Raw genomic sequence first — 26,158 nt, forward strand, 5'->3', positions numbered from 1 at the left:
AGTACTCGCTCCCTCAGTGCAGCGCTCCCTCAGTGCAGCACTCCCTCAGTAATGCACTGCCTCAGTGCAGGGCTCCCTCAGTGCAGCACTCCCTCAGTACTCGCTCCCTCAGCACTCGTTCCCTCAGTACACGCTCCCTCAGTACACGCTCCCTCAGTACACGCTCCCTCAGTACACGCTCCCTCAGTGCAGCACTCCCTCAGTGCAGCACTCCCTCAGTACTCGCTCCCTCAGTGCAGCACTCCCTCAGTACTCGCTCCCTCAGTGCAGCACTCCCTCAGTGCAGCGCTCCCTCAGTGCAGCGCTCCCTCAGTACTGCGCTCCCTCAGTGCAGCACTCCCTCAGTGCAGCACTCCCTCAGTACTCGCTCCCTCAGTACTCGCTCCCTCAGTACACGCTCCCTCAGTACACGCTCCCTCAGTACATGCTCCCTCAGTACACGCTCCCTCAGTGCAGTAGTCCCTCAGTGCAGCAGTCCCTCCGTACTCGTTCCCTCAGTGCAGCACTCCCTCAGTGCAGCAGTCCCTCAGTACTCACTCCCTCAGTGCAGCACTCCCTCAGTGCAGCACTCCCTCAGTGCAGCAGTCTCTCAGTGCAGCAGTCGCTCAGTACTCGCTCCCTCAGTGCAGCACTCCCTCAGTGCAGCACTCCCTCAGTACTCGCTCCATCAGTGCAGAGCTCCCTATATGCCGCGCTCCCTCAGTGCCGCGCTCCCTCAGTGCCACGCTCCCTCAGTGCCGCGCTCCCTCAGTACCGCACTCCCTCAGTACCGCACTCCCTCAGTACTCGCTCCCTCAGTACTGCACTCCCTCAGTACTCGCTCCCTCAGTACTGCACGCCCTCAGTACTGCACTCCCTCAGTACTGCACTCCCTCAGTACTCGCTCCCTCAGTACCACACGCCCTCAGTGCAGCACTTGCTCATGCAGCACTCCCTCAGTACTGCACTCCTTCAGTACTCGCTCCCTCACTACTGCACTCCCTCAGTACTCGCTCCCTCAGTACTGCACTCCCTCAGTACTCGCTCCGTCAGTACTCGCTCCCTCAGTACCGCACGCCCTCAGTGCAGCACTCCCTCAGTGCAGCACTCCCTCAGTGCAGCCGTCCCTCAGTACTGCACTCCCTCAGTGCAGCACTCCCTCAGTGCAGCACTCCCTCAGTGCAGCACTCCCTCAGTGCAGCACTCCCTCAGTGCATCACTCCCTCAGTACTCGCTCCCTCTGTACTGCGCTCCCTCAGTACTGCACCCCTCAGTACTCACTCCCTCAGTACCGCACGCCCTCAGTGCAGCACTCCCTCGGTACTGCACTCCCTCGGTACTCACTCCCTCGGTGCAGCGCTCCCTCAGTACTGCGCTCCCTCAGTGCAGCGCTCCATCAGTACCGCGCTCCCTCAGTACACGCTCCCTTAGTGCAGCACTCCCTCAGTGCAGCGCTCCCTCAGTACTGCACGTCCTCAGTAGTACGCTCCCTCAGTTCTGCGCTCTCTCAGTACTTGCTCCCTCAGTACTCGCTCCCTCAGTACATGCTCCCTCAGTGCAGCGTTCCCTCAGTACTGCACTCCTTCAGTACTGCACTCCCGCAGTGCAGCGCTCCCTCAGTACTGCGCTCCTTCAGTACTGCGCTCCCTCAGCACTGCGCTCCCTCAGCACTGCGCTCCCTCAGCACTGTGCTCCCTCAGTACTGCGCTCCCTCAGTACTGCACTCCCTCAGTACTGCACTCCTTCAGTACTGCACTCCTTCAGTACTGCACACCCTCAATGCAGCGCTCCCTCAGTACTGCGCTCCCTCAGTACTGCACTCCTTCAGTACTGCACTCCTTCAGTACTACACACCCTCAATGCAGCGCTCCCTCAGTACTGCGCTCCTTCAGTACTGCACTCCCTCAGTGCAGCGCTCCCTCAGTACTGCGCTCCTTCAGTACTGCACTCCCTCAGTGCAGTGCTCCCTCAGTACTGCACTCCCTCAGTACTGCGCTCCCTCAGTACTGCGCTCCCTCAGTACTGCGCTCCCTCAGTGCAGCGCTCCCTCAGTGCCGCGCTCCCTCAGTGCAGCGCTCCCTCAGTTCTGCGCTCCCTCAGTACTTGCTCCCTCAGTACTCGCTCCCTCAGTACATGCTCCCTCAGTGCAGCACTCCCTCAGTCCAGCGCTCCCTCAGTGCAGCACTCCCTCAGTACTGCACTCCTTCAGTACTGCGCTCCCTCAGCACTGCGCTCCCTCAGCACTGTGCTCCCTCAGTACTGCACTCCCTCAGTACTGCGCTCCCTCAGCACTGCACTCCTTCAGTACTGCACTCCTTCAGTACTGCACTCCTTCAGTACTGCACTCCCTCAATGCAGCGCTCCCTCAGTACTGCGCTCCTTCAATACTGCACTCCCTCAGTGCAGTGCTCCCTCAGTACTGCACTCCCTCAGTACTGCGCTCCCTCAGTACTGCACTCCCTCAGTACTGCGCTCCCTCAGCACTGCACTCATTCAGTGCTGCACTCCTTCAGTACTGCACTCCTTCAGTACTGCACTCCCTCAATGCAGCGCTCCCTCAGTACTGCGCTCCTTCAGTACTGCACTCCCTCAGTGCAGTGCTCCCTCAGTACTGCACTCCCTCAGTACTGCGCTCCCTCAGTGCAGCGCTCCCTCAGTGCAGCGCTCCCTCAGTACTGCGCTCCCTCAGTACTGCGCTCCCTCAGTACTGCGCTCCTTCAGTACTGCGCTCCCTCAGTACTGCGCTCGCTCAGTACTCGCTTCCTCAGTATTCGCTCCCTCAGTACTGCGCTCCCTCAGTGCAGCGCTCCCTCAGTGCAGCGCTGCCTCAGTGCCGCGCTCCCTCAGTGCAGCGCTCCCTCAGTGCAGCGCTCCCTCAATGGAGCGCTCCCTCAGTGCAGCGCTCCCTCAATGGAGCGCTCCCTCAGTATTCGCTCCCTCAGTATTCGCTCCGTCAGTATTCACTCCCTCAGTATTCACTCCCTCAGTGCAGCGCTCCCTCAGTACCGCGCTCCCTCAGTGCAGCGCTCCCTCAGTGCTGCGCTCCCACTGCAGCGCTCCCTCAGTGTAGCGCTCCCTCAGTGCAGCGCTCCCTCAGTGCAGCGCTCCCAGTGCAGCGCTCCCTCAGTATTCGCTCCCTCAGTGCAGCGCTCCCTCAGTATTTGCTCCCTCAGTGCAGCGCTCCCTCAGTGCCGCGCTCCCTCAGTGCCGCGCTCCCTCAGTGCAGCGCTCCCTCAGTGCCGCTCTCCCTCAGTGCCGCGCTCCCTCAGTGCCGCGCTCCCTCAGTGCCGCGCTCCCTCAGTACCGCGCTCCCTCAGTACAGCGCTCCCTCAGTACAGCGCTCCCTCAGTACTGCGCTCCCTCAGTACCGCGCTCCCTCAGTACCGCGCTCCCTCAGTGCAGCGCTCCCTCAGTTCTGCGCTCCCTCAGTACTTGCTCCCTCAGTACTCGCTCCCTCAGTACATGCTCCCTCAGTGCAGCACTCCCTCAGTGCAGCACTCCCTCAGTGCAGCACTCCCTCAGTACTGCACTCCTTCAGTACTGCACTCCCTCAGTGCAGCGCTCCCTCAGTACTCGCTCCCTCAGCACTCGCTCCCTCAGTACACGCTCCCTCAGTGCACGCTCCCTCAGTGCAGCGCTCCCTCAGTGCAGCGCTCCCTCCGTACTGCGCTCCCTCAGTGCAGCACTCCCTCAGTACTCGCTCCCTCAGTACACGCTCCCTCAGTACACGCTCCCTCAGTACACGCTCCCTCAGTGCAGTAGTCCCTCAGTGCAGCAGTCCCTCCGTACTCGCTCCCTCAGTGCAGCACTCCCTCAGTGCAGCAGTCCCTCAGTACTCACTCCTTCAGTGCAGCACTCCCTCAGTGCAGCACTCCCTCAGTGCAGCAGTCTCTCAGTGCAGCAGTCGCTCAGTACTCGCTCCCTCAGTGCAGCACTCCCTCAGTGCAGCAGTCCCTCAGTACTCGCTCCCTCAGTGCAGCACTCCCTCAGTAATGCACTCCCTCAGTACTCGCTCCCTCAGTGCAGAGCTCCCTATGTGTCGCGCTCCCTCAGTGCCGCGCTCCCTCAGTGCCGCGCTCCCTCAGTGCCGCACTCCCTCAGTACTCGCTCCCTCAGTACTGCACTCCCTCAGTACTTGCTCCCTCAGTACTGCACTCCCTCAGTACTGCACTCCCTCAGTACTCGCTCCCTCAGTACCGCACGCCCTCAGTGCAGCACTCGCTCATGCAGCACTCCCTCAGTACTGTACTCCCTCAGTACTGCACTTCTTCAGTACTTGCTCCCTCACTACTGCACTCCCTCAGTACTCGCTCCCTCAGTACTGCACTCCCTCAGTACTCGCTCCCTCAGTGCAGCACTCCCTCAGTACTCGCTCCCTCAGTGCAGCACTCCCTCAGTGCAGCACTCCCTCAGTACTCGCTCCCTCAGTACTCGCTCCCTCAGTGCAGCGCTCCCTCAGTGCAGCACTCCCTCACTACTCGCTCCCTCAGTGCAGCACTCCCTCAGTACTCGCTCCCTCAGTACTCGCTCCCTCAGTGCAGCACTCCCTCAGTACTCGCTCCCTCAGTGCAGCACTCCCTCAGTGCAGCACTCCCTCAGTCCTCGATCCCTCAGTGCAGCACTCCCTCAGTACTCACTCCCTCAGTACTTGCATCCTCAGTGCAGCACTCTCAGTAACGCACTCCCTCAATGCAGCACTCCCTCAGTGCAGCACTCCCTCAGTCCTCGCTCCCTCAGTACTCGCTCCCTCAGTGCAGCGCTCCCTCAGTAACGCACTCCCTCAGTGCAGCACTCCCTCAATGCAGCACTCCCTCAGTCCTCGCTCCCTCAGTGCAGCGCTCCCTCAGTAACGCACTCCCTCAGTGCAGCACTCCCTCAGTGCAGCACTCCCTCAGTGCAGCACTCCCTCAGTACTGCACTCCCTCAGTACTCGCTCCCTCAGTACTCGCTCCCTCAGTGCAGCGCCCCCTCAGTGCAGCACTCCCTCAGTAACGCACTGCCTCAGTGCAGGGCTCCCTCAGTGCAGCACTCCCTCAGTACTCGCTCCCTCAGCACTCGCTCCCTCAGTACACGCTCCCTCAGTACACGCTCCCTCAGTGCAGCACTCCCTCAGTGCAGCACTCCCTCAGTACTCGCTCCCTCAGTGCAGCACTCCCTCAGTACTCGCTCCCTCAGTGCAGCACTCCCTCAGTGCAGCGCTCCCTCAGTGCAGCGCTCCCTCAGTACTGCGCTCCCTCAGTGCAGCACTCCCTCAGTGCAGCACTCCCTCAGTACTCGCTCCCTCAGTACTCGCTCCCTCAGTACACGCTCCCTCAGTACACGCTCCCTCAGTACATGCTCCCTCAGTACACGCTCCCTCAGTGCAGTAGTCCCTCAGTGCAGCAGTCCCTCCGTACTCGCTCCCTCAGTGCAGCACTCCCTCAGTGCAGCAGTCCCTCAGTACTCGCTCCCTCAGTGCAGCACTCCCTCAGTGCAGCACTCCCTCAGTGCAGCAGTCTCTCAGTGCAGCAGTCGCTCAGTACTCGCTCCCTCAGTGCAGCACTCCCTCAGTGCAGCACTCCCTCAGTGCAGCAGTCCCTCAGTACTCGCTCCCTCAGTGCAGCACTCCCTCAGTGCAGCACTCCCTCAGTACTCGCTCCATCAGTGCAGAGCTCCCTATGTGCCGCGCTCCCTCAGTGCCGCGCTCCCTCAGTGCCACGCTCCCTCAGTGCCGCGCTCCCTCAGTACCGCACTCCCTCAGTACCGCACTCCTTCAGTACCGCACTCCCTCAGTACTCGCTCCCTCAGTACTGCACTCCCTCAGTACTCGCTCCCTCAGTACTGCACGCCCTCAGTACTCGCTCCGTCAGTACTCGCTCCCTCAGTACCGCACACCCTCAGTGCAGCACTCCCTCAGTGCAGCACTCCCTCAGTGCAGCCGTCCCTCAGTACTGCACTCCCTCAGTGCAGCACTCCCTCAGTGCAGCACACCCTCAGTGCAGCACTCCCTCAGTGCAGCACTCCCTCAGTGCATCGCTCCCTCAGTACTCGCTCCCTCTGTACTGCGCTCCCTCAGTACTGCACCCCTCAGTACTCACTCCCTCAGTACCGCACGCCCTCAGTGCAGCACTCCCTCGGTACTGCACTCCCTCAGTACTGCGCTCCCTCAGTGCAGCGCTCCATCAGTACCGCGCTCCCTCAGTACACGCTCCCTTAGTGCAGCGCTCCCTCAGTGCAGCGCTCCCTCAGTACTGCACGTCCTCAGTAGTACGCTCCCTCAGTTCTGCGCTCCCTCAGTACATGCTCCCTCAGTACTCGCTCCCTCAGTACATGCTCCCTCAGTGCAGCGTTCCCTCAGTACTGCACTCCTTCAGTACTGCACTCCCTCAGTGCAGCGCTCCCTCAGTACTGCGCTCCTTCAGTACTGCGCTCCCTCAGCACTGCGCTCCCTCAGCACTGCGCTCCCTCAGCACTGTGCTCCCTCAGTACTGCGCTCCCTCAGTACTGCACTCCCTCAGTACTGCACTCCTTCAGTACTGCACTCCTTCAGTACTGCACACCCTCAATGCAGCGCTCCCTCAGTACTGCGCTCCTTCAGTACTGCACTCCCTCAGTGCAGCGCTCCCTCAGTACTGCGCTCCTTCAGTACTGCACTCCCTCAGTGCAGTGCTCCCTCAGTACTGCACTCCCTCAGTACTGCGCTCCCTCAGTACTGCGCTCCCTCAGTACTGCGCTCCCTCAGTACATGCTCCCTCAGTGCAGCACTCCCTCAGTCCAGCGCTCCCTCAGTGCAGCACTCCCTCAGTACTGCACTCCTTCAGTACTGCACTCCCTCAGTGCAGCGCTCCCTCAGTACTGCGCTCCTTCAGTACTGCGCTCCCTCAGCACTGCGCTCCCTCAGCACTGTGCTCCCTCAGTACTGCACTCCCTCAGTACTGCGCTCCCTCAGCACTGCACTCCTTCAGTACTGCACTCCTTCAGTACTGCACTCCTTCAGTACTGCACTCCCTCAATGCAGCGCTCCCTCAGTACTGCGCTCCTTCAGTACTGCACTCCCTCAGTGCAGTGCTCCCTCAGTACTGCACTCCCTCAGTACTGCGCTCCCTCAGTACTGCACTCCCTCAGTACTGCGCTCCCTCAGCACTGCACTCATTCAGTACTGCACTCCTTCAGTACTGCACTCCTTCAGTACTGCACTCCCTCAATGCAGCGCTCCCTCAGTACTGCGCTCCTTCAGTACTGCACTCCCTCAGTGCAGTGCTCCCTCAGTACTGCACTCCCTCAGTACTGCGCTCCCTCAGTACTGCGCTCCCTCAGTGCAGCACTCCCTCAGTGCAGCGCTCCCTCAGTGCAGCGCTCCCTCAGTACTGCGCTCCCTCAGTACTGCGCTCCCTCAGTACTGCGCTCCCTCAGTACTGCGCTCCTTCAGTACTGCGCTCCCTCAGTACTGCGCTCGCTCAGTACTCGCTTCCTCAGTACTCGCTCCCTCAGTACTGCGCTCCCTCAGTGCAGCGCTCCCTCAGTGCAGCGCTGCCTCAGTGCCGCGCTCCCTCAGTGCAGCGCTCCCTCAGTGCAGCGCTCCCTCAGTGCAGCGCTCCCTCAATGGAGCGCTCCCTCAGTGCAGCACTCCCTCAATGGAGCGCTCCCTCAGTATTCGCTCCCTCAGTATTCGCTCCCTCAGTATTCACTCCCTCAGTATTCACTCCCTCAGTGCAGCGCTCCCTCAGTACCGCGCTCCCTCAGTGCAGCGCTCCCTCAGTGCAGCGCTCCCAGTGCAGCGCTCCCTCAGTATTCGCTCCCTCAGTGCAGCGCTCCCTCAGTACCGTGCTCCCTCAGTGCAGCGCTCCCTCAGTGCTGCGCACCCAGTGCAGCGCTCCCTCAGTGCAGCGCTGCCTCAGTGCCGCGCTCCCTCAGTGCAGCGCTCCCTCAGTGCAGCGCTCCCTCAGTGCAGCGCTCCCTCAATGGAGCGCTCCCTCAGTGCAGCGCTCCCTCAATGGAGCGCTCCCTCAGTATTCGCTCCCTCAGTATTCGCTCCCTCAGTATTCACTCCCTCAGTATTCACTCCCTCAGTGCAGCGCTCCCTCAGTACCGCGCTCCCTCAGTGCAGCGCTCCCTCAGTGCTGCGCTCCCACTGCAGCGCTCCCTCAGTGTAGCGCTCCCTCAGTGCAGCGCTCCCTCAGTGCAGCGCTCCCAGTGCAGCGCTCCCTCAGTATTCGCTCCCTCAGTGCAGCGCTCCCTCAGTACCGTGCTCCCTCAGTGCAGCGCTCCCTCAGTGCTGCGCACCCAGTGCAGCGCTCCCTCAGTGTAGCGCTCCCTCAGTGCAGCGCTCCCTCAGTGCAGCGCTCCCTCAGTGTAGCGCTCCCTCAATGCAGCGCTCCCTCAATGGAGCGCTCCCTCAGTATTTGCTCCCTCAGTGCAGCGCTCCCTCAGTGCCGCGCTCCCTCAGTGCAGCGCTCCCTCAGTGCCGCTCTCCCTCAGTGCCGCGCTCCCTCAGTGCCGCGCTCCCTCAGTACTGCGCTCCTTCAGTACTGCGCTCCCTCAGCACTGCGCTCCCTCAGCACTGCGCTCCCTCAGTACTGCACTCCCTCAGTACTGCGCTCCCTCAGCACTGCACTCCTTCAGTACTGCACTCCTTCAGTACTGCACTCCTTCAGTACTGCACTCCCTCAATGCAGCGCTCCCTCAGTACTGCGCTCCTTCAGTACTGCACTCCCTCAGTGCAGTGCTCCCTCAGTACTGCACTCCCTCAGTACTGCGCTCCCTCAGTACTGCACTCCCTCAGTACTGCGCTCCCTCAGCACTGCACTCATTCAGTACTGCACTCCTTCAGTACTGCACTCCTTCAGTACTGCACTCCCTCAATGCAGCGCTCCCTCAGTACTGCGCTCCTTCAGTACTGCACTCCCTCAGTGCAGTGCTCCCTCAGTACTGCACTCCCTCAGTACTGCGCTCCCTCAGTACTGCGCTCCCTCAGTGCAGCACTCCCTCAGTGCAGCGCTCCCTCAGTGCAGCGCTCCCTCAGTACTGCGCTCCCTCAGTACTGCGCTCCCTCAGTACTGCGCTCCCTCAGTACTGCGCTCCTTCAGTACTGCGCTCCCTCAGTACTGCGCTCGCTCAGTACTCGCTTCCTCAGTACTCGCTCCCTCAGTACTGCGCTCCCTCAGTGCAGCGCTCCCTCAGTGCAGCGCTGCCTCAGTGCCGCGCTCCCTCAGTGCAGCGCTCCCTCAGTGCAGCGCTCCCTCAGTGCAGCGCTCCCTCAATGGAGCGCTCCCTCAGTGCAGCACTCCCTCAATGGAGCGCTCCCTCAGTATTCGCTCCCTCAGTATTCGCTCCCTCAGTATTCACTCCCTCAGTATTCACTCCCTCAGTGCAGCGCTCCCTCAGTACCGCGCTCCCTCAGTGCAGCGCTCCCTCAGTGCAGCGCTCCCAGTGCAGCGCTCCCTCAGTATTCGCTCCCTCAGTGCAGCGCTCCCTCAGTACCGTGCTCCCTCAGTGCAGCGCTCCCTCAGTGCTGCGCACCCAGTGCAGCGCTCCCTCAGTGCAGCGCTGCCTCAGTGCCGCGCTCCCTCAGTGCAGCGCTCCCTCAGTGCAGCGCTCCCTCAGTGCAGCGCTCCCTCAATGGAGCGCTCCCTCAGTGCAGCGCTCCCTCAATGGAGCGCTCCCTCAGTATTCGCTCCCTCAGTATTCGCTCCCTCAGTATTCACTCCCTCAGTATTCACTCCCTCAGTGCAGCGCTCCCTCAGTACCGCGCTCCCTCAGTGCAGCGCTCCCTCAGTGCTGCGCTCCCACTGCAGCGCTCCCTCAGTGTAGCGCTCCCTCAGTGCAGCGCTCCCTCAGTGCAGCGCTCCCAGTGCAGCGCTCCCTCAGTATTCGCTCCCTCAGTGCAGCGCTCCCTCAGTACCGTGCTCCCTCAGTGCAGCGCTCCCTCAGTGCTGCGCACCCAGTGCAGCGCTCCCTCAGTGTAGCGCTCCCTCAGTGCAGCGCTCCCTCAGTGCAGCGCTCCCTCAGTGTAGCGCTCCCTCAATGCAGCGCTCCCTCAATGGAGCGCTCCCTCAGTATTTGCTCCCTCAGTGCAGCGCTCCCTCAGTGCCGCGCTCCCTCAGTGCAGCGCTCCCTCAGTGCCGCTCTCCCTCAGTGCCGCGCTCCCTCAGTGCCGCGCTCCCTCAGTGCCGCGCTCCCTCAGTACCGCGCTCCCTCAGTACAGCGCTCCCTCAGTACCGCGCTCCCTCAGTACCGCGCTCCCTCAGTACCGCGCTCCCTCAGTGCAGCGCTCCCTCAGTTCTGCGCTCCCTCGGTACTTGCTCCCTCAGTACTCGCTCCCTCAGTACATGCTCCCTCAGTGCAGCACTCCCTCAGTGCAGCACTCCCTCAGTGCAGCACTCCCTCAGTACTGCACTCCTTCAGTACTGCACTCCCTCAGTGCAGCGCTCCCTCAGTGCAGCGCTCCCTCAGTACTGCACTCCTTCAGTACTGCACTCCCTCAGCACTGTGCTCCCTCAGCACTGCGCTCCCTCAGTACTGTGCTCCCTCAGTACTGTGCTCCCTTAGTACTGCGCTCCCTCAGTACTGCACTCCTTCAGTACTGCACTCCTTCAGTACTGCACTCCTTCAGTACTGCACTCCCTCAATGCAGCGCTCCCTCAGTACTGCGCTCCTTCAGTACTGCGCTCCTTCAGTACTGCACTCCCTCAGTGCAGTGCTCCCTCAGTACTGCGCTCCCTCAGTGCAGCGCTCCCTCAGTGCAGCGCTCCCTCAGTGCAGCGCTCCCTCAGTACTGCGCTTCTTCAGTACTGCGCTCCATCAGTACTGCGCTCCCTCAGTACTGCGCTCCTTCAGTACTGCGCTCCCTCAGTACTGCGCTCCCTCAGTACTTGCCTCCTCAGTGCAGCAGTCCCTCAGTGCAGCAGTCCCTCAGTGCAGCAGTCCCTCAGTGCAGCAGTCCCTCAGTACACGCTCCCTCAGTGCAGCACTCCCTCAGTGCAGCACTCCCTCAGTGCAGCGCTCCCTCAGTGCAGCAGTCCCTCAGTGCAGCAGTCCCTCAGTGCAGCAGTCCCTCAGTACACGCTCCCTCAGTGCAGCACTCCCTCAGTGCAGCGCTCCCTCAGTGCAGCAGTCCCTCAGTGCAGCAGTCCCTCAGTACATGCTCCCTCAGTGCAGCGCTCCCTCAGTGCAGCGCTCCCTCAGTGCAGCAGTCCCTCAGTGCAGCAGGCCCTCAGTGCAGCAGTCCCTCAGTACACGCTCCCTCAGTGCAGCGCTCCCTCAGTGCAGCGCTCCCTCAGTGCAGCAGTCCCTCAGTGCAGCGCTCCCTCAGTGCAGCAGTCCCTCAGTACACGCTCCCTCAGTGCAGCACTCCCTCAGTGCAGCATTCCCTCAGTACTCGCTCCCTCAGTACTCGCTCCCTCAGTGCAGCACTCCCTCAGTGCAGCACTCCCCCAGTGCAGCACTCCCTCAATACTCGCTCCCTCAGTGCGGCACTCCCTCAGTAACGCACTCCCTCAGTAACGCACTCCCTCAGTGCAGCACTCCCTCAGTGCAGCGCACCCTCAGTGCAGCGCGACCTCAGTGCAGCACGACCTCAGTGCAGCACTACCTCAGTGCAGCACTACCTCAGTGCAGCACTACCTCAGTGCAGCACTCCCTCAGTACTCGCTCCCTCAGTAATGCACTCCCTCAGTACTCGCTCCCTCAGTGCAGCAGTCCCTCAGTACTCGCTCCCTCAGTACTTGCTCCCTCAGTGCAGCACTCCCTCAGCACTCGCTCCCTCAGTGCAGAACTCCATCAGTGCAGCACTCCCTCAGTACTCACTCCCTCAGTACTCGCTCCCTCAGTGCAGCGCTCCCTCAGTGCAGCACTCCCTCAGTACTCGCTCCCTAAGTGCAGCACTCCCTCAGTGCAGCACTCCCTCAGTACTCGCTCCCTCAGTGCAGCACTCCCTCAGTGCAGCACTCCCTCAGTACTCGCTCCCTCAGTACTCGCTCCCTCAGTACTCGCTCCCTCAGTACTCGCTCCCTCAGTGCAGCACTCCCTCAATGCAGCACTCCCTCAGTCCTCGCTCCCTCAGTGCAGCGCTCCCTCAGTAACGCACTCCCTCAGTGCAGCACTCCCTCAGTGCTGCACTCCCTCAGTGCAGCACTCCCTCAGTACTGCACTCCCTCAGTACTCGCTCCCTCAGTACTCGCTCCCTCAGTGCAGCGCTCCCTCAGTGCAGCACTCCCTCAGTGCAGCACTCCCTCAGTAATGCACTGCCTCAGTGCAGGGCTCCCTCAGTGCAGCACTCCCTCAGTACTCGCTCCCTCAGCACTCGCTCCCTCAGTACACGCTCCCTCAGTACACGCCCCCTCAGTGCAGCACTCCCTCAGTGCAGCACTCCCTCAGTACTCGCTCCCTCAGTGCAGCACTCCCTCAGTGCAGCACTCCCTCAGTGCAGCGCTCCCTCAATGCAGCGCTCCCTCAGTACTGCGCTCCCTCAGTGCAGCACTCCCTCAGTGCAGCACTCCCTCAGTACTCGCTCCCTCAGTACTCGCTCCCTCAGTACACGCTCCCTCAGTACACGCTCCCTCAGTACACGCTCCCTCAGTGCAGTAGTCCCTCAGTGCAGCAGTCCCTCCGTACTCGCTCCCTCAGTGCAGCACTCCCTCAGTGCAGCAGTCCCTCAGTACTCGCTCCCTCAGTGCAGCACTCCCTCAGTGCAGCACTCCCTCAGTGCAGCAGTCTCTCAGTGCAGCAGTCGCTCAATACTCGCTCCCTCAGTGCAGCACTCCCTCAGTGCAGCGCTCCCTCAGTACTGCGCTCCCTCAGTGCAGCGCTCCCTCAGTGCAGCGCTCCCTCAGTACTGCGCTCCCTCAGTGCAGCACTCCCTCAGTACACGCTCCCTCAGTACACGCTCCCTCAGTACACGCTCCCTCAGTGCAGTAGTCCCTCAGTGCAGCAGTCCCTCCGTACTCGCTCCCTCAGTGCAGCACTCCCTCAGTGCAGCAGTCCCTCAGTACTCGCTCCCTCAGTGCAGCACTCCCTCAGTAATGCACTCCCTCAGTACTCGCTCCCTCAGTGCAGAGCTCCCTCAGTGCCGCGCTCCCTCAGTGCCGCGCTCCCTCAGTGCCGCGCTCCCTCAGTGCCGCGCTCCCTCAGTACCGCACTCCCTCAGTACTCGCTCCCTCAGTAATGCACTCCCTCAGTACTTGCTCCCTCAGTACTGCACTCCCTCAGTACTGCACTCCCTCAGTACTGCACTCCCTCAGTACTCGCTCCCTTAGTACCGCACTCCCTCAGTACTTGCTCCCTCAGTACTGCACTCCCTCAGTACTGCACTCCCTCAGTACTGTACTCCCTCAGTACTGCACTCCTTCAGTACTCGCTCCCTCACTACTGCACTCCCTCAGTACTCGCTCCCTCAGTACTGCACTCCCTCAGTACTCGCTCCCTCAGTAATGCACTCCCTCAGTACTCGCTCCCTCAGTGCAGCAGTCCCTCAGTACTTGCTCCCTCAGTACTCGCTCCCTCAGTGCAGCGCTCCCTCAGTGCAGCACTCCCTCAGTACTCGCTCCCTCAGTGCAGCACTCCCTCAGTACTCGCTCCCTCAGTGCAGCACTCCCTCAGTGCAGCACTCCCTCAGTAACGCACTCCCTCAATGCAGCACTCCCTCAGTGCAGCACTCCCTCAGTCCTCGCTCCCTCAGTACTCACTCCCTCAGTGCAGCGCTCCCTCAGTGCAGCGCTCCCTCAGTGCAGCGCTCCCTCAGTGCCGCTCTCCCTCAGTGCCGCGCTCCCTCAGTGCCGCGCTCCCTCAGTGCCGCGCTCCCTCAGTACCGCGCTCCCTCAGTACAGCGCTCCCTCAGTACCGCGCTCCCTCAGTACCGCGCTCCCTCAGTACCGCGCTCCCTCAGTGCAGCGCTCCCTCAGTTCTGCGCTCCCTCAGTACTTGCTCCCTCAGTACTCGCTCCCTCAGTACATGCTCCCTCAGTGCAGCACTCCCTCAGTGCAGCACTCCCTCAGTGCAGCACTCCCTCAGTACTGCACTCCTTCAGTACTGCACTCCCTCAGTGCAGCGCTCCCTCAGTGCAGCGCTCCCTCAGTACTGCACTCCTTCAGTACTGCACTCCCTCAGCACTGTGCTCCCTCAGCACTGCGCTCCCTCAGTACTGTGCTCCCTTAGTACTGCGCTCCCTCAGTACTGCACTCCTTCAGTACTGCACTCCTTCAGTACTGCACTCCTTCAGTACTGCACTCCCTCAATGCAGCGCTCCCTCAGTACTGCGCTCCTTCAGTACTGCGCTCCTTCAGTACTGCACTCCCTCAGTGCAGTGCTCCCTCAGTACTGCGCTCCCTCAGTGCAGCGCTCCCTCAGTGCAGCGCTCCCTCAGTGCAGCGCTCCCTCAGTACTGCGCTTCTTCAGTACTGCGCTCCATCAGTACTGCGCTCCCTCAGTACTGCGCTCCTTCAGTACTGCGCTCCCTCAGTACTGCGCTCCCTCAGTACTTGCCTCCTCAGTGCAGCAGTCCCTCAGTGCAGCAGTCCCTCAGTGCAGCAGTCCCTCAGTGCAGCAGTCCCTCAGTGCAGCAGTCCCTCAGTACACGCTCCCTCAGTGCAGCACTCCCTCAGTGCAGCACTCCCTCAGTGCAGCGCTCCCTCAGTGCAGCAGTCCCTCAGTGCAGCAGTCCCTCAGTACACGCTCCCTCAGTGCAGCACTCCCTCAGTGCAGCGCTCCCTCAGTGCAGCAGTCCCTCAGTGCAGCAGTCCCTCAGTACATGCTCCCTCAGTGCAGCGCTCCCTCAGTGCAGCGCTCCCTCAGTGCAGCAGTCCCTCAGTGCAGCAGGCCCTCAGTGCAGCAGTCCCTCAGTACACGCTCCCTCAGTGCAGCGCTCCCTCAGTGCAGCGCTCCCTCAGTGCAGCAGTCCCTCAGTACACGCTCCCTCAGTGCAGCGCTCCCTCAGTGCAGCGCTCCCTCAGTGCAGCAGTCCCTCAGTACACGCTCCCTCAGTGCAGCACTCCCTCAGTGCAGCACTCCCTCAGTACTCGCTCCCTCAGTACTCGCTCCCTCAGTGCAGCACTCCCTCAGTGCAGCACTCCCCCAGTGCAACACTCCCTCAATACTCGCTCCCTCAGTGCGGCACTCCCTCAGTAACGCACTCCCTCAGTAACGCACTCCCTCAGTGCAGCGCTCCCTCAGTGCAGCGCACCCTCAGTGCAGCACGACCTCAGTGCAGCACGACCTCAGTGCAGCACTACCTCAGTGCAGCACTACCTCAGTGCAGCACTCCCTCAGTACTCGCTCCCTCAGTAATGCACTCCCTCAGTACTCGCTCCCTCAGTGCAGCAGTCCCTCAGTACTCGCTCCCTCAGTACTTGCTCCCTCAGTGCAGCACTCCCTCAGCACTCGCTCCCTCAGTGCAGAACTCCATCAGTGCAGCACTCCCTCAGTACTCACTCCCTCAGTACTCGCTCCCTCAGTGCAGCGCTCCCACAGTGCAGCACTCCCTCAGTACTCGCTCCCTAAGTGCAGCACTCCCTCAGTGCAGCACTCCCTCAGTACTCGCTCCCTCAGTGCAGCACTCCCTCAGTGCAGCACTCCCTCAGTACTCGCTCCCTCAGTACTCGCTCCCTCAGTACTCGCTCCCTCAGTACTCGCTCCCTCAGTGCAGCACTCCCTCAGTGCAGCACTCCCTCAGTCCTCGCTCCCTCAGTGCAGCACTCCCTCAGTACTCACTCCCGCAGTACTTGCATCCTCAGTGCAGCACTCCCTCAGTAACGCACTCCCTCAATGCAGAACTCCCTCAGTGCAGCACTCCCTCAGTCCTCGCTCCCTCAGTGCAGCGCTCCCTCAGTAACGCACTCCCTCAGTGCAGCACTCCCTCAGTGCTGCACTCCCTCAGTGCAGCACTCCCTCAGTACTGCACTCCCTCAGTACTCGCTCCCTCAGTACTCGCTCCCTCAGTGCAGCGCTCCCTCAGTGCAGCACTCCCTCAGTGCAGCACTCCCTCAGTAACGCACTGCCTCAGTGCAGGGCTCCCTCAGTGCAGCACTCCCTCAGTACTCGCTCCCTCAGCACTCGCTCCCTCAGTACACGCTCCCTCAGTGCACGCCCCCTCAGTGCAGCACTCCCTCAGTGCAGCACTCCCTCAGTACTCGCTCCCTCAGTGCAGCACTCCCTCAGTGCAGCACTCCCTCAGTGCAGCGCTCCCTCAGTGCAGCGCTCCCTCAGTGCAGCGCTCCCTCAGTACTGCGCTCCCTCAGTGCAGCACTCCCTCAGTGCAGCACTCCCTCAGTACTCGCTCCCTCAGTACTCGCTCCCTCAGTACACGCTCCCTCAGTACACGCTCCCTCAGTACACGCTCCCTCAGTGCAGTAGTCCCTCAGTGCAGCAGTCCCTCCGTACTCGCTCCCTCAGTGCAGCACTCCCTCAGTGCAGCAGTCCCTCAGTACTCGCTCCCTCTGTGCAGCACTCCCTCAGTGCAGCACTCCCTCAGTGCAGCAGTCTCTCAGTGCAGCAGTCGCTCAATACTCGCTCCCTCAGTGCAGCACTCCCTCAGTGCAGCGCTCCCTCAGTACTGCGCTCCCTCAGTGCAGCGCTCCCTCAGTGCAGCGCTCCCTCAGTACTGCGCTCCCTCAGTGCAGCACTCCCTCAGTACACGCTCCCTCAGTACACGCTCCCTCAGTACACGCTCCCTCAGTGCAGTAGTCCCTCAGTGCAGCAGTCCCTCCGTACTCGCTCCCTCAGTGCAGCACTCCCTCAGTGCAGCAGTCCCTCAGTACTCGCTCCCTCAGTGCAGCACTCCCTCAGTAATGCACTCCCTCAGTACTCGCTCCCTCAGTGCAGAGCTCCCTCAGTGCCGCGCTCCCTCAGTGCCGCGCTCCCTCAGTGCTGCGCTCCCTCAGTGCCGCGCTCCCTCAGTGCCGCGCTCCCTCAGTACCGCACTCCCTCAGTACTCGCTCCCTCAGTACTGCACTCCCTCAGTACTTGCTCCCTCAGTACTGCACTCCCTCAGTACTGCACTCCCTCAGTACTCGCTCCCTTAGTACCGCACTCCCTCAGTACTTGCTCCCTCAGTACTGCACTCCTTCAGTACTCGCTCCCTCACTACTGCACTCCCTCAGTACTCGCTCCCTCAGTACTGCACTCCCTCAGTACTCGCTCCCTCAGTAATGCACTCCCTCAGTACTCGCTCCCTCAGTGCAGCAGTCCCTCAGTACTTGCTCCCTCAGTACTCGCTCCCTCAGTGCAGCGCTCCCTCAGTGCAGCACTCCCTCAGTACTCGCTCCCTCAGTGCAGCACTCCCTCAGTACTCGCTCCCTCAGTGCAGCACTCCCTCAGTAACGCACTCCCTCAATGCAGCACTCCCTCAGTGCAGCACTCCCTCAGTCCTCGCTCCCTCAGTACTCACTCCCTCAGTGCAGCGCTCCCTCAGTAACGCACTCCCTCAGTGCAGCACTCCCTCAATGCAGCACTCCCTCAGTCCTCGCTCCCTCAGTACTCGCTCCCTCAGTGCAGCGCTCCCTCAGTAACGCACTCCCTCAGTGCAGCACTCCCTCAGTGCAGCACTCCCTCAGTGCAGCACTCCCTCAGTACTGCACTCCCTCAGTATTGCACTCCCTCAGTACTCGCTCCCTCAGTACTCGCTCCCTCAGTGCAGCGCTCCCTCAGTGCAGCACTCCCTCAGTAACGCACTGCCTCAGTGCAGGGCTCCCTCAGTGCAGCACTCCCTCAGTACTCGCTCCCTCAGCACTCGCTCCCTCAGTACACGCTCCCTCAGTACACGCTCCCTCAGTACACGCTCCCTCAGTGCAGCACTCCCTCAGTGCAGCACTCCCTCAGTACTCGCTCCCTCAGTGCAGCACTCCCTCAGTGCAGCACTCCCTCAGTGCAGCACTCCCTCAGTACTCGCTCCCTCAGTACTCGCTCCCTCAGTACACGCTCCCTCAGTACACGCTCCCTCAGTACACGCTCCCTCAGTGCAGTAGCCCCTCAGTGCAGCAGTCCCTCCGTACTCGCTCCCTCAGTGCAGCACTCCCTCAGTGCAGCAGTCCCTCAGTACTCGCTCCCTCAGTGCAGCACTCCCTCAGTGCAGCAGTCTCTCAGTGCAGCAGTCGCTCAGTACTCACTCCCTCAGTGCAGCACTCCCTCAGTAACGCACTCCCTCAGTAGTCGCTCCCTCAGTGCAGAGCTCCCTATGTGCCGCGCTCCCTCAGTGCCGCGCTCCCTCAGTGCCGCGCTCCCTCAGTGCCGCGCTCCCTCAGTACCGCACTCCCTCAGTACCGCACTCCCTCAGTACTGCACATCCTCAGTACTGCACTCCCTCAGTACTGCACTCCCTCAGTACTCGCTCCCTCACTACTGCACTCCCTCAGTACTCGCTCCCTCAGTACTGCACTCCCTCAGTACTCGCTCCCTCAGTACTCGCTCCCTCAGTACCGCACGCCCTCAGTGCAGCACTCCCTCAGTGCAGCACTCCCTCAGTGCAGCCGTCCCTCAGTACTGCACTCCCTCAGTGCAGCACTCCCTCAGTGCAGCACTCCCTCAGTACTGCACCCCTCAGTACTCACTCCCTCAGTACTCACTCCCTCAGTACCGCACGCCCTCAGTGCAGCACTCCCTCGGTACTGCACTCCCTCGGTACTCACTCCCTCGGTGCAGGGCTCCCTCAGTACTGCGCTCCCTCTGTGCAGCGCTCCATCAGTACCGCGCTCCCTCAGTACACGCTCCCTCAGTGCAGCGCTCCCTCAGTGCAGCGCTCCCTCAGTACTGCACGTCCTCAGTAGTACGCTCCCTCAGTTCTGCGCTCCCTCAGTACTTGCTCCCTCAGTACTCGCTCCCTCAGTACATGCTCCCTCAGTGCAGCGCTCCCTCAGTACTGCACTCCTTCAGTACTGCACTCCCTCAGTGCAGCGCTCCCTCAGTACTGCGCTCCTTCAGTACTGCGCTCCCTCAGCACTGCGCTCCCTCAGCACTGTGCTCCCTCAGTACTGCGCTCCCTCAGTACTGCACTCCCTCAGTACTGCACTCCTTCAGTACTACACACCCTCAATGCAGCGCTCCCTCAGTACTGCGCTCCTTCAGTACTGCACTCCCTCAGTGCAGCGCTCCCTCAGTACTGCGCTCCTTCAGTACTGCACTCCCTCAGTGCAGTGCTCCCTCAGTACTGCACTCCCTCAGTACTGCACTCCCTCAGTACTGCGCTCCCTCAGTGCAGCGCTCCCTCAGTACCGCGCTCCCTCAGTGCAGCGCTCCCTCAGTTCTGCGCTCCCTCAGTACTTGCTCCCTCAGTACTCGCTCCCTCAGTACATGCTCCCTCAGTGCAGCACTCCCTCAGTGCAGCGCTCCCTCAGTGCAGCACTCCCTCAGTACTGCACTCCTTCAGTACTGCACTCCCTCAGTGCAGCGCTCCCTCAGTACTGCGCTCCTTCAGTACTGCGCTCCCTCAGCACTGCGCTCCCTCAGCACTGCGCTCCCTCAGCACTGCGCTCCCTCAGTACTGCGCTCCCTCAGTACTGCACTACTTCAGTACTGCACTCCTTCAGTACTGCACTCCTTCAGTACTGCACTCCCTCAATGCAGCGCTCCCTCAGTACTGCGCTCCTTCAGTACTGCACTCCCCCAGTGCAGTGCTCCCTCAGTACTGCACTCCCTCAGTACTGCGCTCCCTCAGTACTGCGCTCCCTCAGTGCAGCGCTCCCTCAGTGCAGCGCTCCCTCAGTGCAGCGCTCCCTCAGTACTGCGCTCCCTCAGTACTGCGCTCCCTCAGTACTGCGCTCCTTCAGTACTGCGCTCCCTCAGTACTGCGCTCGCTCAGCACTCGCTTCCTCAGTACTCGCTCCCTCAGTACTGCGCTCCCTCAGTGCAGCGCTCCCTCAGTGCAGCGCTGCCTCAGTGCCGCGCTCCCTCAGTGCAGCGCTCCCTCAGTGCAGCGCTCCCTCAGTGCAGCGCTCCCTCAATGGTGCGCTCCCTCAGTGCAGCGCTCCCTCAATGGAGCGCTCCCTCAGTGCAGCGCTCCCTCAATGGAGCGCTCCCTCAGTATTCGCTCCCTCAGTATTCGCTCCCTCAGTATTCACTCCCTCAGTATTCACTCCCTCAGTGCAGCGCTCCCTCAGTACTGCGCTCCCTCAGTGCAGCGCTCCCTCAGTGCTGCGCTCCCAGTGCAGCGCTCCCTCAGTGTAGCGCTCCCTCAGTGCAGCGCTCCCTCAGTGCAGCGCTCCCAGTGCAGCGCTCCCTCAGTATTCGCTCCCTCAGTGCAGCGCTCCCTCAGTACCGTGCTCCCTCAGTGCAGCGCTCCCTCAGTGCTGCGCACCCAGTGCAGCGCTCCCTCAGTGTAGCGCTCCCTCAGTGCAGCGCTCCCTCAGTATTTGCTCCCTCAGTGCAGCGCTCCCTCAGTGCAGCGCTCCCTCAGTGCTGCGCACCCAGTGCAGCGCTCCCTCAGTGTAGCGCTCCCTCAGTGCAGCGCTCCCTCAGTGCCGCGCTCCCTCAGTGCCGCGCTCCCTCAGTGCCGCGCTCCCTCAGTACCGCGCTCCCTCAGTACCGCGCTCCCTCAGTACAGCGCTCCCTCAGTACAGCGCTCCCTCAGTACCGCGCTCCCTCAGTACCGCCCTCCCTCAGTGCAGCGCTCCCTCAGTTCTGCGCTCCCTCAGTACTTGCTCCCTCAATACTCGCTCCCACAGTACATGCTCCCTCAGTGCAGCACTCCCTCAGTGCAGCGCTCCCTCAGTGCAGCACTCCCTCAGTACTCACTCCCGCAGTACTTGCATCCTCAGTGCAGCACTCCCTCAGTAACGCACTCCCTCAATGCAGAACTCCCTCAGTGCAGCACTCCCTCAGTCCTCGCTCCCTCAGTGCAGCGCTCCCTCAGTACTCGCTCCCTCAGTACTCGCTCCCTCAGTACACGCTCCCTCAGTACACGCTCCCTCAGTACACGCTCCCTCAGTGCAGTAGTCCCTCAGTGCAGCAGTCCCTCCGTACTCGCTCCCTCAGTGCAGCACTCCCTCAGTGCAGCAGTCCCTCAGTACTCGCTCCCTCAGTGCAGCACTCCCTCAGTGCAGCAGTCTCTCAGTGCAGCAGTCGCTCAATACTCGCTCCCTCAGTGCAGCACTCCCTCAGTGCAGCGCTCCCTCAGTACTGCGCTCCCTCAGTGCAGCGCTCCCTCAGTGCAGCGCTCCCTCAGTACTGCGCTCCCTCAGTGCAGCACTCCCTCAGTACATGCTCCCTCAGTACACGCTCCCTCAGTACACGCTCCCTCAGTGCAGTAGTCCCTCAGTGCAGCAGTCCCTCCGTACTCGCTCCCTCAGTGCAGCACTCCCTCAGTGCAGCAGTCCCTCAGTACTCGCTCCCTCAGTGCAGCACTCCCTCAGTAATGCACTCCCTCAGTACTCGCTCCCTCAGTGCAGAGCTCCCTCAGTGCCGCGCTCCCTCAGTGCCGCGCTCCCTCAGTGCTGCGCTCCCTCAGTGCCGCGCTCCCTCAGTGCCGCGCTCCCTCAGTACCGCACTCCCTCAGTACTCGCTCCCTCAGTACTGCACTCCCTCAGTACTTGCTCCCTCAGTACTGCACTCCCTCAGTACTGCACTCCCTCAGTACTGCACTCCCTCAGTACTCGCTCCCTTAGTACCGCACTCCCTCAGTACTTGCTCCCTCAGTACTGCACTCCCTCAGTACTGCACTCCCTCAGTACTGTACTCCCTCAGTACTGCACTCCTTCAGTACTCGCTCCCTCACTACTGCACTCCCTCAGTACTCGCTCCCTCAGTACTGCACTCCCTCAGTACTCGCTCCCTCAGTAATGCACTCCCTCAGTACTCGCTCCCTCAGTGCAGCAGTCCCTCAGTACTCGCTCCCTCAGTACTCGCTCCCTCAGTGCAGCGCTCCCTCAGTGCAGCACTCCCTCAGTACTCGCTCCCTCAGTGCAGCACTCCCTCAGTACTCGCTCCCTCAGTGCAGCACTCCCTCAGTGCAGCACTCCCTCAGTAACGCACTCCCTCAATGCAGCACTCCCTCAGTGCAGCACTCCCTCAGTCCTCGCTCCCTCAGTACTCACTCCCTCAGTGCAGCGCTCCCTCAGTAACGCACTCCCTCAGTGCAGCACTCCCTCAATGCAGCACTCCCTCAGTCCTCGCTCCCTCAGTACTCGCTCCCTCAGTGCAGCGCTCCCTCAGTAACGCACTCCCTCAGTGCAGCACTCCCTCAGTGCAGCACTCCCTCAGTGCAGCACTCCCTCAGTACTGCACTCCCTCAGTACTCGCTCCCTCAGTACTCGCTCCCTCAGTGCAGCGCTCCCTCAGTGCAGCACTCCCTCAGTAACGCACTGCCTCAGTGCAGGGCTCCCTCAGTGCAGCACTCCCTCAGTACTCGCTCCCTCAGCACTCGCTCCCTCAGTACACGCTCCCTCAGTACACGCTCCCTCAGTACACGCTCCCTCAGTGCAGCACTCCCTCAGTGCAGCACTCCCTCAGTACTCGCTCCCTCAGTGCAGCACTCCCTCAGTGCAGCACTCCCTCAGTGCAGCGCTCCCTCAGTGCAGCACTCCCTCAGTACTCGCTCCCTCAGTGCAGCGCTCCCTCAGTGCAGCGCTCCCTCAGTGCAGCGCTCCCTCAGTACTGCGCTCCCTCAGTGCAGCACTCCCTCAGTGCAGCACTCCCTCAGTACTCGCTCCCTCAGTACTCGCTCCCTCAGTACACGCTCCCTCAGTACACGCTCCCTCAGTACACGCTCCCTCAGTGCAGTAGCCCCTCAGTGCAGCAGTCCCTCCGTACTCGCTCCCTCAGTGCAGCACTCCCTCAGTGCAGCAGTCCCTCAGTACTCGCTCCCTCAGTGCAGCACTCCCTCAGTGCAGCAGTCTCTCAGTGCAGCAGTCGCTCAGTACTCACTCCCTCAGTGCAGCACTCCCTCAGTAACGCACTCCCTCAGTAGTCGCTCCCTCAGTGCAGAGCTCCCTATGTGCCGCGCTCCCTCAGTGCCGCGCTCCCTCAGTGCCGCGCTCCCTCAGTGCCGCGCTCCCTCAGTACCGCACTCCCTCAGTACCGCACTCCCTCAGTACTCGCTCCCTCAGTACTGCACATCCTCAGTACTGCACTCCCTCAGTACTGCACTCCCTCAGTACTCGCTCCCTCAGTACCACACGCCCTCAGTGCAGCACTCCCTCAGTACTGTACTCCCTCAGTACTGCACTCCTTCAGTACTCGCTCCCTCACTACTGCACTCCCTCAGTACTCGCTCCCTCAGTACTGCACTCCCTCAGTACTCGCTCCCTCAGTACTCGCTCCCTCAGTACCGCACGCCCTCAGTGCAGCACTCCCTCAGTGCAGCACTCCCTCAGTGCAGCCGTCCCTCAGTACTGCACTCCCTCAGTGCAGCACTCCCTCAGTGCAGCACTCCCTCAGTACTGCACCCCTCAGTACTCACTCCCTCAGTACTCACTCCCTCAGTACCGCACGCCCTCAGTGCAGCACTCCCTCGGTACTGCACTCCCTCGGTACTCACTCCCTCGGTGCAGGGCTCCCTCAGTACTGCGCTCCCTCTGTGCAGCGCTCCATCAGTACCGCGCTCCCTCAGTACACGCTCCCTCAGTGCAGCGCTCCCTCAGTGCAGCGCTCCCTCAGTACTGCACGTCCTCAGTAGTACGCTCCCTCAGTTCTGCGCTCCCTCAGTACTTGCTCCCTCAGTACTCGCTCCCTCAGTACATGCTCCCTCAGTGCAGCGTTCCCTCAGTACTGCACTCCTTCAGTACTGCACTCCCTCAGTGCAGCGCTCCCTCAGTACTGCGCTCCTTCAGTACTGCGCTCCCTCAGCACTGCGCTCCCTCAGCACTGTGCTCCCTCAGTACTGCGCTCCCTCAGTACTGCACTCCCTCAGTACTGCACTCCTTCAGTACTACACACCCTCAATGCAGCGCTCCCTCAGTACTGCGCTCCTTCAGTACTGCACTCCCTCAGTGCAGCGCTCCCTCAGTACTGCGCTCCTTCAGTACTGCACTCCCTCAGTGCAGTGCTCCCTCAGTACTGCACTCCTTCAGTACTGCACTCCCTCAGTACTGCGCTCCCTCAGTGCAGCGCTCCCTCAGTACCGCGCTCCCTCAGTGCAGCGCTCCCTCAGTTCTGCGCTCCCTCAGTACTTGCTCCCTCAGTACTCGCTCCCTCAGTACATGCTCCCTCAGTGCAGCACTCCCTCAGTGCATCGCTCCCTCAGTGCAGCACTCCCTCAGTACTGCACTCCTTCAGTACTGCACTCCCTCAGTGCAGCGCTCCCTCAGTACTGCGCTCCTTCAGTACTGCGCTCCCTCAGCACTGCACTCCTTCAGTACTGCACTCCTTCAGTACTGCACTCCTTCAGTACTGCACTCCCTCAATGCAGCGCTCCCTCAGTACTGCGCTCCTTCAGTACTGCACTCCCCCAGTGCAGTGCTCCCTCAGTACTGCACTCCCTCAGTACTGCGCTCCCTCAGTACTGCGCTCCCTCAGTGCAGCGCTCCCTCAGTGCAGCGCTCCCTCAGTGCAGCGCTCCCTCAGTACTGCGCTCCCTCAGTACTGCGCTCCCTCAGTACTGCGCTCCTTCAGTACTGCGCTCCCTCAGTACTGCGCTCGCTCAGCACTCGCTTCCTCAGTACTCGCTCCCTCAGTACTGCGCTCCCTCAGTGCAGCGCTCCCTCAGTGCAGCGCTGCCTCAGTGCCGCGCTCCCTCAGTGCAGCGCTCCCTCAGTGCAGCGCTCCCTCAGTGCAGCGCTCCCTCAATGGTGCGCTCCCTCAGTGCAGCGCTCCCTCAATGGAGCGCTCCCTCAGTGCAGCGCTCCCTCAATGGAGCGCTCCCTCAGTATTCGCTCCCTCAGTATTCGCTCCCTCAGTATTCACTCCCTCAGTATTCACTCCCTCAGTGCAGCGCTCCCTCAGTACTGCGCTCCCTCAGTGCAGCGCTCCCTCAGTGCTGCGCTCCCAGTGCAGCGCTCCCTCAGTGTAGCGCTCCCTCAGTGCAGCGCTCCCTCAGTGCAGCGCTCCCAGTGCAGCGCTCCCTCAGTATTCGCTCCCTCAGTGCAGCGCTCCCTCAGTACCGTGCTCCCTCAGTGCAGCGCTCCCTCAGTGCTGCGCACCCAGTGCAGCGCTCCCTCAGTGTAGCGCTCCCTCAGTGCAGCGCTCCCTCAGTGCAGTGCTCCCAGTGCAGCGCTCCCTCAGTGTAGCGCTCCCTCAATGCAGCGCTCCCTCAATGGAGCGCTCCCTCAGTATTTGCTCCCTCAGTGCAGCGCTCCCTCAGTGCAGCGCTCCCTCAGTGCTGCGCACCCAGTGCAGCGCTCCCTCAGTGTAGCGCTCCCTCAGTGCAGCGCTCCCTCAGTGCCGCGCTCCCTCAGTGCCGCGCTCCCTCAGTGCCGCGCTCCCTCAGTACCGCGCTCCCTCAGTACCGCGGTCCCTCAGTACAGCGCTCCCTCAGTACAGCGCTCCCTCAGTGCCGCGCTCCCTCAGTACCGCCCTCCCTCAGTGCAGCGCTCCCTCAGTTCTGCGCTCCCTCAGTACTTGCTCCCTCAATACTCGCTCCCACAGTACATGCTCCCTCAGTGCAGCACTCCCTCAGTGCAGCGCTCCCTCAGTGCAGCACTCCCTCAGTACTGCACTCCTTCAGTACTGCACTCCCTCAGTGCAGCGCTCCCTCAGTACTGCGCTCCTTCAGTACTGCGCTCCCTCAGTACTGCGCTCCCTCAGTACTGCACTCTCTCAGTACAGCACTATCACTGATCGGTGATCATGTCACTGGGACTAACCAGGGGACCCAACACTGGTACAGATCGGTGATCAATCACTGGGACTAACCAGGGGACCCACCACTGGCACTGATCGGTGATCAGTCACTGGGACTAACCACCGGCGTGGAAAAAATTTGGGTGGTGATTTTTCAAGAAAATTGTCAAGGTGGAACGAGTGTGTTCTACGCAGACGCACAACTCGCTTGCCTTTGTTATGCTTTTAAAATGCACATCCGCTGCGTTCTGTTGGGATTGGTTTGTGGAAACTGCCATTTGGAGCTGCAGACTTACCCTGGTCTTGGCTTCAATTTGCGATCCTCGGTCCAGCAACAACTTAACCATGTTGGCATTCCCTCTCTTCGAGGCTACGTGCAGTGGAGTGATGTCATTCTGAGGATAACACCAATCCTTTCAATCAGTGTGACATGTACACGTAACAGAGCAACCATTTGCAGAAATGCAGCAACTGCTGACACCTCACAATGGGAAAGTGTATTATT

At 61.4% G+C, this 26,158-nt stretch overlaps 1 protein-coding gene across 19 annotated transcripts in view; it reads right to left on the reverse strand.

Moving 5' to 3' along the window:
* Positions 1–26,158, reverse strand: part of ank3b (ankyrin 3b) — an 878,328-nt gene that overhangs the window by 212,276 nt on the left and 639,894 nt on the right. For all 19 annotated transcript variants that reach the window (XM_085994929.1, XM_085994938.1, XM_085994933.1 and 16 more), the window contains one exon: positions 25,950–26,048. In XM_085994929.1, coding sequence (XP_085851055.1) covers positions 25,950–26,048 — 99 coding nt within the window. The remainder of the gene's footprint in view (positions 1–25,949; positions 26,049–26,158) is intronic.

The sequence above is a fragment of the Somniosus microcephalus genome, chromosome 8 (assembly GCF_052327205.1).
Source record: "Somniosus microcephalus isolate GS21.2 chromosome 8, FLI_Smic_1.0, whole genome shotgun sequence".
NCBI lineage: Eukaryota > Metazoa > Chordata > Chondrichthyes > Squaliformes > Somniosidae > Somniosus > Somniosus microcephalus.